The following is a 12,566-nucleotide window of genomic DNA, read 5'->3' on the forward strand; positions in this document are numbered from 1 at the left end:
GATGTGAGCAGAGGGGACCTGCACTGATGAGGCCCCCGGGCTGATTTGGGGGCCTGGGCTGAATGGTGGGGGTTCTGGACTGAGGGGATCTGAAATGAGGGAGTTGGGGGTGGCCTGAACTGGGCTGGGGGGCATGCTTCAGCCAGGGGGTGTACCCCTTAGCTCTCTTCCTGCGGGAAGTGCCACTGCCTGACAGCCTCTGATACTCACCATGGTATCAGGTGTTCCCCCCCACCAGCATCTGCCAGGCTTCCCACCCAATGCCTGAGCACAGCGGGGGTGTCTGCAGGACATGGGCCTCCCCAGCAGACAAGCTCAGCTCTCAGACCCCCAGCAGCCTGGCAGAGATTTTCTTGGAAGTACATTATACTTTAAGATTCATCCTAACCCTGACACTCTGTCCTTCCTCCTGTCCTTTATTGGCCTCAGACCTATACCAACCTCCCCTCCGAAAGTTTTCCCCCCAGTAAATATCCCACAAGTCTAATTTGTCCCTCTGTCTGCTTCTCGAAGGGCCCCAAACAGAGGGACCTGGGCGGAGGGAGGTCTGGACGGAGAGGATGAGCCTGGGCCCCAGATGCTGGCGGAGCTGGGCTCTTATGTCCCCAGGGGTTTTGGGATCGTCAAGAGCAAGTGGATGTGATCTAGTCCACCTGGGCCCTCCCTGCACCCCTGCCCTTCTGATGCCCTTCTCCCAGACAGACAAGCAGAGCTGGAGGCAGTCATTTATCCAGGTGACAGAGGAGCACAGGGAGGCGTCCTGAAGGCCACATGATGTTGGGAGTAGCTGCACATCTTGGTCGGGTCCTGGCAGGTGGGGCCATGAGCTCGTCTGCAGGAGGGAGGGTGGTGTTAGTAGCTGCTGGGGTCCCCACATCCACATGGTCCCTGTACCCACTGCCCAGTGGCCTGGGAAATGCAGGGGAAGCTTGCAGGGGTACCCATCCGGTGCTTTAGCCCCTCACCCATGGACTCCCAGACTTGCCCACTGGCTCCTCACCCCTCCAAGCCCTGACGGTGGCAGCGTGCATAGAACTTTAACTCCCTGGGACACAATGGTACAGGTTGGGGATGAGAGACCGGGAGAGACAGAGGCGTGGAGACAAAAAGACGCAGGATACAGGGAGAAAGACTGAGACAGAGACACAGGGACAGACAGAGAAAGAGAGACAGGCAGGCAGAGACTGATAAAGATGAAAGAGAGGGGGACAAATGATGAAGGTGGAGGTGGGTCTTCAAGGCTACTCTGCTAAGTTTGGCCCCAGAGTGGGAGGGGAGCCACTGGAATCAGGACCTATGGGTCCCTCTGTGAAAATTCAAGTTGTTCTTCACATGCTGGGAGCACCTCACCTTCCCCACTGAGGAGGAGTCCTGTGTCTGGATTCCATCTGTCCATCCATCCATCCATCCATCTACCCATCTATTGATCCAACTACATCCACTCACTCCTTCTAACAGGGAGCTACACTCCAGTCAGCGTGGCCATTTCTGGCAGGTGATTCCAGCAGTGGAGGTCCACCCAGTGCTGGGAGACTCGTGGGCACGATAAAGCATTTTTCAGGGGTAATGGTAACCACAGGCGGTTATTTCCGCATTACATGCCAAATTTTGTGTTAGCTCATGCTTCACCTATTATACAGCTGTTCATCTTTTCCTGAAATGGTTTCCTCACTCGAACCTCAGGACAGAACATATGACTATTTTCTCAATTCTCACAAAGAAGGGTGTATGCCTAGTATTGCTCTGGACGTATAAAAGTAAAGTTAATTCATTACATATAAAGAATGTCTTAAGACATTAAGGTTTAATTGTTTTATGGAAACTCCACTTGAGAAACTGATTCAGTCACTCATCTATCCATTTGTTCCACCTGTCCATTCACCCATTAACAAACCCACCCATCTACTCATCCATGTTCTTACCCATCTGCCCAAACCATCCTGCCTACCACCCCTTCACCCATCTACCCGCCCACTAATTCAATCATATCTATCCAACCAGACATCCATCAGCCAACTTATCTACCCATCCGGTGATCCAACCATAGCCACCCATCAACCAACCTATCCATCAATCCATCCGTCCACCCATCCATCCATTCAACTATCCATTTGTCCATTGATGTAACCATGCATCCATCCACCCAGTCATCCATTCATCTACATACCTATCTATCACCAACCCATCCATCCACCATCCATCAACTCATCCATCCATCTACCCAACCATCAACTAATTCATCCATCCATCCATCAACTAGTCCATCCACCTACCCATCCATAACCTAATCCATCCATCCATCCATTCACCCATTCATCAACTCATCCATCCATTCACCCACCAATCCGTCCATCCATCCATCCATCAACTAATCCATCCATCTAGCCATCCATCAACTAATGCATGCATGCATGCATCCATCCATCCACTAACCCATCCATCCATCCACCAATTCATCCATTTGTCTATCCACCCACCTATCCAGGCAATCCATCCACCTATTCATTCACCCATCCCCCCACTCAGGTAATCATCCACCTCTGATTTCTTGGGTTCTCTTTTTGCTGGGAAGTGCTAAGAATACAGACACCAGAGACTCAGATCTGTTGGGTGGGAGAGACAGTACCAGCACACACAGACACGACACAGGATGACAGTACAAGCAATAAAGGGTAACTCACAATGCGAAGACCCAAAGAAAGGCAGCAAAGTTGAGTTGGATCTTAAAGGACACATGGGACGTTTTCTGTGGAGTGCAGACAGCAGTGGCACTGCGGCTGTGGGGAGAGCATGAACGGAGGCCCACTGGTGTGAGAACCTGGCTATCCGTGGTCTGAGGGATGTCACCATGCCTGCAGAGAAGGTGTGGTGCTGAGACCCAAGTGGCGTGGGTTTAACCAGAGGGCAATGGGGAGCCACAGCAGAGCAGAGGCATGCAGGCTGGAGAGTGTGTTTAGGAAAGGGAATAGAAAATAGAGGAGGGATAAAGGGGAGGTAAGGAGCCTTCCCTGTATCTTGGTCAGTGTCGCCATCACTCTCCTGCCTCGGTAGGTCATTCCCACTCTTACCCCTCTCTCTTTAGACATTTTGTCAGGAGAATCCCAGCTGTGTGCCCCTGACAAAAGGTGGCATCATTTTGGGCCTCCGTGTCCTCCCCTGGGATGGGGATGGTAAGAGTAGAGACCCCGGAGACCCAGGTACACTTAGGATTACACGGGATCTGAGGCGCCTGGGGGCTGGAGTGCAGGGAGGGATCTCCAATCTAACAGTGACTCTCCCTCATCTGGAGGGGGGAGGGGGCATGCATGCGTGCTCTCTCCATCCTCTGGGTCTCTGCTTCTCTCCTTTCCTATTTGACCTGGTCTTGTGTCTCTCTCGCTCCACTGGCTCTATCTCTCCATCTTTCCCCGTGTCTCTAATTCCATCTCCCCCGAAGTCCCTCCCTTCCTGCCCTTTGTCCCTCCCTCTCTCACCCAGGTCCCTCCATCTCCATCTCTCCAGTCCCTTTATTTCTCCCACAGTCCCTCCCCTAGGTCCCTCCCTCTCTCCCCTCACTGTTGCCATCGGTCCCGTCGTCCCTCCGTCTCTTCCCCGCCCCGCCTCCCGGAACCTCACCTCGGGCTCACTCTGTGCCTGCGCCCGCCGCCCCGGGCGCGGCCTCCAGCGTGGCGAGCTGCAGGCGAACACGGCGGGAGCCGGCGTTGGGCGGCAGGGGCGTGCGGGTGGCACGGCGCGCTCCCCGGGAGTCGGGCGTCGTGCGCTGGCCCGCGGCGGCTGAAGCGGGCGCCGACCAGCGGCGAGAGAGCTTGCGCGCCAGGCGGGCGAGCGCGGAGGGCTGCAGGCCGTAGTCGCGCTCCAGCTCCTGGCGCGAGATCTCGATGTTGCCGGTGTACCAGAGGATCCAGCCCAGCAGGCTCAGGAAGACAAGCAGCGCTCCGGAGTAAATTAGCAGGTCGCCGAAGTCCCGACCGCGCACCTGCAGCTGCGCAAACACGCCGGTCAGCAGCGCCGCCATGCCCGCCACGTCCAGCGCCACGGCCAGTAGCAACGCCATCCGGCAGCGGCCCAGGCCGGACGCGGGCGCGGGCGCGCTGGCCGGCGGGGATGGTGCACCCGGCGGGGCACCCTGCGGGGCGCACACTGCTGCCGCTGCCGCCATGGCCCTGCTTCGCTGCTCTGGCTCTAGCGGGGAGCTTTCCGGGTGCCGCCCGGCCAGGGGCGGGGTCGGGGACGGCGCCAGGTGTACCCGACAGCCGTCCGGTCATCTGAGCCGGGAGGCTATGGACGCGTCCGGGGTGCTCCTGGCCGGAGTTCCGTGCAGGGCCTGCGGTTGAGGCATAAGAGTGGCCCAGGACCCGTGCACCCCAAGGAGCGGAAGCAACACGTGGAAAATATTCTGGACGTTGTAATGGAGGCAGGGCGGGGCGCGGCCGGAATCTGGGCCTTGTTCTCTTCTGATCACCTTCTGGGGCCTTCTGTGCACCCACGGTGGGGACAGGTAGTGTCAAAAACAAGGATCAGACAAGGCCCTCGAACTCGAGCACCTCTGGATCAGCAGTCACGGGCCCTGCAGAGCCGAGGTTTCGCTCACTCATTGTCTGTTCCCCGGAGCCTCCTGGGTGCCACCTCCGAGCCAATGTACGGAAGGGAAGGCACAAAGGTGGACCCTTCACATGACTCTGACCCCACCGTCAGATTCGTGGAGCTTTGATGGAGGCGACCTAAGGCATTGTCATTGCTTTTGTTCAGCAGGCGTCTCGCTGGGTCCTGTGCTGGTGAGGCTGAGGACTCGGGTACATCAGGCAAGGCTCCTACCCCTTAAAGATGATTCGGAAAATAAACAGGATCGAAATAAACAGAAAACAGACTTCCAGGAAGTGTAACGGGTGGGACATAGCGGACTCAAGGGGAGGATGGGGGGGGCGGCTGAGCGAACAGGTACGGGACCCCTAAAGGAACGAGCCAAAGGCTTTCCCAGGCACGTCTCTTTTCCTCCAAACAACTCGCCCACAGAGGAAATCCATGCATGCTCCTCTGGGTGGGGCAGACTGCGAGAAGTAAGGTCTAGCTTCTCTCTAACTAAACCCAACACTTCAATAGTTTATTTTAACAGGACGCTGAAGTGGGGAACTTGGGGCCGGGGGCGCTGCCGGGATTCCGAAGGGTTCCGAACGTGGCCGAATGGGACCGAGTGTTTCCCAACAGGTTCGAACCGGGCATGGGCTAATAAAGAAAGGGGGCTCCCTTCTCCGAAGAGCGTTTCCGGAGAGTTCCGGGGATACCCGAGCGAGCCTTCAACGGCAATAGCCGAGAGTTTACGAAGAAGACCGGAAGTGCCGAGACTCCAGAGCTAGGCTTAAATAGTTCACGCTCTCGCCTGGTCATTCATAAATCACAAATCCTAAAACAAATGTGCATTGAGCGCCCAACCTGTGCTAAGCACTGGGTGAGCAATCTTGGGGAGAGGCCGCTGGGTAAAGGGACTTAGGGGGTCTCTCGAGCTCTACCCATTCGGAAATCCAGCGGCAGTTCCCGAAACATTCGAAGGGCCAGGAGTCGCTCCGCGTCAGATAACACGCCCTGGAGTCTCTAGACGTAGAGACCCGAAGGGTTCCGAGCGGAGCGAGACCTAATGGCGGAAATAGCCGAACGTCACCGAGGCGCCCCGGAGGCGGGAACCTGGAGACGACGCTCCCAAGCCCAGAGAGGAAGCGGAAATGCGTGTCGGTATTAAAGGCATCGCCACGCCCCTTGCGTGCCTCTTTCCGTCTCCGGCTGCCGCTGCGAGAGGAGGTGAGGAGGCGCCATTCCCCCGTCCGCGTGGCCGCGTTTTGCACCCGCGGTCTACTTTTTTCCCTGCTGGGCTTACTCATTGTGTCCCTCGTGTACTTCGCGTCCTTGGATGACTCCCAGTCCCGCCGCCCGAAGGCGCTGTAGATTCTCACGTTCTTCCCCGTAGTTGGTCTCGGCGCCGAAGTTAAGCCCCGCCGCCTTCTTAGGTCGCCTAGCCCCGCCTGGCAAATTCCTTGGTGTTGTCTGCCCTCACGTTGCCCGCATTCGCCAGGTTCCTACTCACACCTTCCCTCTGTCCTGGTGGGGTCCCGGGGACCGCGTCGGCCTGCGACTCCCTTTGACATCTCCCGGGCCTCTTTCCCTGCAGCTCCCGCCATGTCTGCCCACCTGCAATGGATGGTCATCCGGAACTGCTCCAGTTTCCTGATCAAGAGGAACAAGCAGACGTACAGCACCGTAAGTGGGGCCTGGACGCCTGGGTCTGCGGGGCGGGGTGTGGGGGAGCACCTTCGCAGTCGCCGGATCCTCTGCCCCTTCACGATCCTTATACATCTTCCCTTTCAGGAACCCAATAATCTTAAGGCCCGCAACTCCTTTCGCTACAACGGGCTGATTCACCGCAAGACGGTGGGCGTAGAGCCAGCGGCTGATGGCAAAGGTGTGGTGGTCGTCATGAAGCGGAGATCTGGTGAGCGTTTCCCCTGGCGTGGCCCCCGTGGGGACAGGGAACTGTGGTTTTTCACTGATAGGAACAAGAGTAATTGTGCCACTCAATCGAGGATTCCTAGCGTCAGGGCGTTCCTCTGGGCAACTGGCTTGCCCTAGCCACCCCCGGATCTGTGATCTGACCAGGTCTTTTTAATAACTGAAACGTGTGTGCTGGGGATGGTGTTTTGGATTAAACTACAGGGTTGCATAATCTGATGATTTCAGATTAAACCCTTCAAACAACCCAGATAGAGGTGGATGTCTCCACCTTGCTGCCGGTGGGAGAATTTAGGCAAAATAGATATGAGCCTCCCCCTTCCTCCTACTTGCAGGAAGTGACAGGCTGGGTCAGAAGCGCAGTTTGACCCTCATTCTGCTGTGTGGACTCAAGCAGAGCGTCCACCCCCATGAACTTCACCCTTAGGCATGGACGGGCTGTTTTAGTGTCTTAGAGGAGATCAGGGAGTTTGGGGTATTTTCTGAGTCTGGGGTTGTACCTCCACCACTTCTCTTCACTGTGGTTTTTAAGAGAGAAATGAGTTTTTCTCAAGTCCCTGATTACGAGCAGCTTCTGATAGGGGTCAGGTTCAGCATCTTGCATGACCTGCTGGCTCCTGATCCCAGTGCCCCCTGCCCGCCGGAGGGGGTTACCCTTCCTTCTCAGGAACACAGCCTGAGAGCCCCCGGTCACGTGGGCCAGTGGGCTGCTCGAGTCCACACTCCTCATTCTGGTATTCAGAGTCCTGAAAACCTTCTTCTCTTGGATGGTTGAGTGGCCTTTCCCAGGGTGTCAGGAACCAGACTACTGTGAAGTGTTAACGTGGGCCCTGGTCTGGGGTCAGTGACTCAGCCATACCCTTGGTATGGGGAGGGGTTTTTGACGGAATTCAGGTCAGTGGAGTCCAGACTCCACCTGTGCACCAAGGCTCCTCCTCACCCCTGCCTCTCCGTGACTCCCCATCACCCCAGCATCGGGGCCAGGCCTCAGCTTGGCGTTTCAGACCCTGTTCACAGTGGATACCAGGGCCTTACTGGGGTTGCAGCTGCAGTGCTGGGAGTGATCACTGGCTGGCTGGTACCCGCCTCTCCTCCCTCTGCCTGGAGTCAGGCGGCCTGTGACAACTCTATGTGTATGTGAGACTTCGGACAGAAGTCTTCGTCCATTGTGTCTGCTCTCTTCTCTGTTCAGTGAGGTGATGGTGAGTGCTGTTTAGGACACAGCGACGCGGAGACGCCTGTACAGCACCCATGGCCTGGCCTGGGTGGTCACTGGGAGTGTCCCATAACTTGTGTGTGGAGTCAGGGCTGCCTGCCCTCCCAAGCTCACAACCATGACTCGGGTTCTCAGGGTGCAATGTCCCCTCACACCTGGAAGGTGCATTAAGGACGGAGGACATCCAACTGACCCCTGGGGCCCCCTTCTCCCTTACCAGGCCAGCGAAAGCCGGCCACCTCCTATGTGCGGACCACCATCAACAAGAACGCCCGGGCCACCCTGAGCAGCATCCGGCACATGATCCGCAAGAACAAGTACCGCCCAGACCTGCGCATGGCTGCCATCCGCAGGGCCAGCGCCATCCTGCGCAGCCAGAAGCCCGTGATGGTGAAGAGGAAGCGGGCCCGCCCCACCAAGAGCTCCTGAGCACCCCCCTCTCCCCCAAAGCAATAAAGGTATCAGCCAACTTTCTTCAACTGCCTCTCCCAGGCCTCCTGTGACCCTGACTCTTCGGCCCTGTGTGTGTGTGTCCCAGGCCATATTACTAGAACTCTCAGCTTGTCCCTGGGGGGCACTCACACTCATTGCTACCAAACAGGTCGGTGTCCTGGGACTGGAGGGACCAGGTCTAGGTGGAGGAGACCAGTCCCAGTGCTGGGCTTGGTCCAGCCTCCCTGCTGGGGGGAGGGGGCTGAGCGCTGGTGGAAATTCCTACGTTAAGCGCATCAAAGATGACTTTGGTGAGACATTAGAAAGTGCAAATGAAACCAGTGAAGTCCACTGGAATCCTTGGAATTTCACCCTGCTGGAACAGGGTGGCTTCAAGACCTTAAATGACAGTTTATGATCCATGAACATTTAGAGTCTGAATTTCCCAAGAGGTGGGGCTCTAGACTGAGGCCAGCACATTGGGGGTGGGCTGAATCCGCCCATCTGCACCTCTGTTCCAGCCGAGTCTGGCCTGCAAGGGTGGAAGTATTTACCATCTGAGTCTTTATAGTCTGTGGCCCCTAACTGTAGGCACTCATGATAGGGACTTGGGGAGAAGGCTTGCTGTTTTTCAGGAGAGAAGTGGCCCTTTTTCAGCCTGAAGGGCACAGGCTGGCCCTCCCTGCCATGGTCCTGGGACAGGCGACAAGCTTCTCCAGGAGTCCCATGGGAGTGAAGTGAGGGATGTCCTAGGACTTTAGGGACCATGTTGTGCCATGGTTGCTGGTTCCGTAATTCTACCTGTCTGATCCAAGCCACCCAGCAGGGAGGTGGCAGCCCCAGGCTTTGCGCCAATCACCTGCCACCGTCCTTAAATAGGCTGTTTTGTCTAAGGGCCTGGCCTGCCAACTTTGACCTACACTGGGAGTGTGAGCACTCCTTCCATCCAGCCTCAGGCTTCTCACCTGCTCGCTGGGCTCGCTGCAGAAGGCCCTGGGGGACGTGCCACCCCACTGCCTGTGGGCCCTGCGGGGCCTGGCCCTGTTCAGCTCTTCCCGTGTTCCGCTCTGCCCTGCGGCCTCTTACATTCCCATTTCCGGAAGCTGCTGCTGTTCAGGGTGTCAGCTGTCTCAGGTCTTCTGCATCCTTGACCTCACCCATTGCCTGTGTGCCTTGAGCCTTTTGTTCATCATAACCTGTGGTAACAGGTGGTCAACCACCAGGGCCACTAGCTGTGTGGCCTTGGGTAAGTAACTAGACCTCTGCATCTGTTCAAATTTGGGGGGTTAATGAACACAGGCTGAGAATAGCCTGCACGTAGTGAGTGCTCAGTACTGAAATAGTGGAGAATGTAAGCCCTAGAGAAGCTGGACCTTGTCTGTGTTCCATCCATGCTCAGTGTGCATGTGAGGGCATAATGCACACATACATACGTACACGTGGAGTGGCCATTTCTCATCCAAGCACCGCAGGCAGCCCACGAAGCATCCCTGCTTCACAATAAACAGGCTTATGGAGGGAAGGTCACTGACATCACGGGTCTTGACGTTTCTTTCGTACGTACTGTGTGCCGGTCGCTGTGCCAGGGATCTAACGTTGAGGGGACCCCCTGTGCCTGCCCTCCTGGGGACCCTGTGCAGACATGAGAACCCCACACCCTGTGTCTACTTCATAGCTTTGTGGTCAAGGGCAAAGGGTCTCTGGAAGGACCCCTGCTGGGGTCAGGGGTCAGAGCCCTGCCTCCAGGGGCTCCTCCCATGCTCAAACGCAGAGCTCTGGACATCTACCTCCAACCCCTCCAGCCTTCCCCAGGTTAATGGACGTGACCCTCACCACTGTTAGCCAAACCCTTGGTCTTGCCTGGGCCTCCACCCTTGCTCAAAAGCCTTCTGCAGTTCCAATACCTTGGAAGTGACAGACCCCTGGCAGTGTTGATGAGGGCCACCTCCAGGCACCTCCTTTCACCCGGACGCCCACATGACACTGGCGAAGGTTACATGTTCCCACGTGGTCAGTCTGCGTTCAGGACTAAGGCTGGCTGTGATACGGAGGAGGGCTGTATCCCTGAGAGGGACAGACTTCCAGATGGGCTGTTAAGTCGAAAAAGCAGGTGTGACGTGCTGAGTGGAGGACCCTGCCAGTGGCTTAGAGAATGGATACTTGTTTGAGTTTTCCCAGGAAAATACACAAGCACGTGGGGACATTGTCCCAATTAAGAGAACTAGGTGTAGGCACTACACCTAGTTCTCTTTAAATTAAAAAAAAAATGCCTTGGCTTTTGGAGTGGGTATCATTCACAAGGTATTCCTGGTTCTCCTTCCTTGAGACATATTTGCAGGTTCTAGTGGGACGTCCTAGAGGCATTTAAATACATATGCAATCAAAGACACACGCATCCTATTTTAAATAACATTTTAAAAAATTGAACAGAAACAATATATCATATACGCTGTTTGTACGTGGCTTTTTTCCCACAACCTATTCTGGAGATTGGTCCATATCAGTACATAATGAACTTCATGTTTTTAAAATTCTGAAATATAGTGGAATACAGAACAGGGCATAAACCATATTTATACACTTAAAAAAAAATAACTAAAGCAAGCACTCAGGTAAGCATCATCCAGGTAAAGCAGCAGAAGACGACAGCCTCTCAGAAACTTTTCTGGGCTGCTTGCTGACTGGAGGGTCCCAGAATCCCAAGCTCTGTGGAAACCTTGCTTTTAAAGTTCTACCACCTACAGATGTGTTTAGCGGCACCTCTCCTTTTTTGCCTGCTTTGGAATCGGGTATGAAGGCACTCAAACTGTCAGTCTCTTCTGTGACGTTTGGCTGTCCGTGACTTTGGGATTCTCATTGCTAGTAGTGAGTAGCTCATTATTTTTGTGTTGTATTATTTCTTGAATATGTAAGTATGTTTATACTTGTTTACAGTTAGGGCAAGTGTTGTTTAAAGCCTGTTGATGTGCAAGGGTGCTGAGTAACCAGGTGTGTGTGCTTTTGCAGCTGGACCACAAACATTTCATGCCCACACCAGGAGCGAATGAGTGTCTGTAGCTTTACACCTGCGTCAACACTTAGTATTGTCAGACTTTAGAACTGTTGCATTTCATAAGTGGTGGTATCACCTTTGCCTGATGTTGCATTTTCCCAGTAGCTAACGAGGGTGAGTGCCTTTTCACGTGTTTGGTAATCATTTGGATTTCAAGTGCTTTTGCCCACTTTTGTGCTTTTTCTTACTGATTTGTAGTGTTTTTTTTGGTAAGATTTTTTACTTATTTATTTTTACAGTAGGGGAAGGGAGAAAGAGAGGGAGAGAAACATCAATGTGTGGTGGCCCCTCACGTTCCCCCTACTGGACACCTGGCCTGAAACCCAGGCATGCGCCCTGACTGGGAGTCAAACCAATGACCTTTTGGCTCACAGGCTGGCGCTTAATCCACTGAGCCACCCCAGCCAGGGCTGTGTGTGTTTGTTTTTGTTTTTTTAAAGTATATTTTATGGATTATGCTGTTACAGTTATCCCAATATTTTTTCCCTTTGCCCCCCTTCTGCCCTATACTCCCCTTCTCTCCAGCAATTCTCCTCACCAACGTCCCGCCCCCCGCCCCTTTTAGTTCATGTCCCTGAGTCCTGCGTTTTAAGTTCTTTGGCCTTTCCCTTTCCTGTATTTTTTTTTTAAGATTTTATTTATTTATTTTTAAAGAGGGGAAGGGAGGGAGAAAAAGAGGGAGAGAAACATCATTGTGTGGTTGCCTCGAGTACCCCAGCTGGGGACCCAGCCTGCAACCCAGGCATGTGTCTGACTGGGAATCGCACCAGCAACCCTTTGGTTCCCAGACCGGCACTCAATCCACTGAGCCACACCAGTCAGGGGTGCTTTTTCTTTCTAAAACGTATTCTTTGGAATAGTCCTTTTCAATTATATGACTTGCAATTATCTTGTCCCACTGATTTGCCTTTCACTCAGAAAAAGTTCTGGATTTAAAAACAAAAAATTGACTTGAAATATACTTTACACAAAGTAAAATACAACTCTTTTAAATTTGTGCACCCATGTGACCATAAGAATCAAGGCCTGGAATGTGATCACTCAAAAACTTGCCCATACCTCTCTCCGCTCTGTCCTCCCTGATGCCAGACTGCCAGTGATGTGCATTCAGCTGTTAAGTGGTTAGTGTGGCCTGTTCCAGAATTTCATGCAAGTAGGATCAAACATTTTGCACACTTCTATATAAGGCTTTATTCAGCACGTAATACTTTTGAGATTCATCCAGGTTGTTTTGTGTATTGGTATTTTGCAGAGTAATATCTCATTGTATGAATTCACCAATTTCTTTACTCATTCACCTGGTGAACATTTGGGTCTTTTTTTTTTTTTTTTTTTGCTGTTACAAAGTAGCAACTGTAAAAGTTCATG

General features: G+C 53.9%; 2 protein-coding genes across 4 annotated transcripts; one reads left to right on the forward strand and one right to left on the reverse strand.

Moving 5' to 3' along the window:
• Positions 1 to 400: 400 nt before the first annotated feature.
• Positions 401 to 4,768, reverse strand: TMEM238 (transmembrane protein 238). The gene is made up of 2 exons (XM_053915071.1): positions 3,616 to 4,768; positions 401 to 832 (listed from the first exon to the last, which is right to left on the reverse strand). Exon 1 carries the CDS (start codon positions 4,157 to 4,159, stop codon positions 3,623 to 3,625), a length of 537 nt encoding a protein of 178 aa, XP_053771046.1. The 5' UTR covers positions 4,160 to 4,768; the 3' UTR covers positions 401 to 832; positions 3,616 to 3,622.
• A 910-nt stretch (positions 4,769 to 5,678) lies between these two features.
• RPL28 (ribosomal protein L28) lies at positions 5,679 to 8,198 on the forward strand. 3 transcript variants are annotated; one of them, XM_024570289.3, is made up of 4 exons: positions 5,679 to 5,793; positions 6,161 to 6,249; positions 6,358 to 6,481; positions 7,935 to 8,198. In XM_024570289.3, exons 1-4 carry the CDS (start codon positions 5,718 to 5,720, stop codon positions 8,141 to 8,143), a joined length of 498 nt encoding a protein of 165 aa, XP_024426057.2. In that variant the 5' UTR covers positions 5,679 to 5,717; the 3' UTR covers positions 8,144 to 8,198. The 3 variants fall into 3 exon arrangements, with proteins under 3 accessions (XP_024426057.2, XP_053771047.1, XP_045059484.2); XM_053915072.1 differs by having other exon boundaries at positions 5,705 to 5,723; XM_045203549.3 differs by lacking the exon at positions 5,679 to 5,793 and adding an exon at positions 5,815 to 6,064.
• Positions 8,199 to 12,566: the final 4,368 nt, after the last annotated feature.

Source organism: Desmodus rotundus, chromosome 12 (assembly GCF_022682495.2).
Source record: "Desmodus rotundus isolate HL8 chromosome 12, HLdesRot8A.1, whole genome shotgun sequence".
In the NCBI taxonomy this organism is placed as follows: Eukaryota; Metazoa; Chordata; class Mammalia; order Chiroptera; family Phyllostomidae; genus Desmodus; species Desmodus rotundus.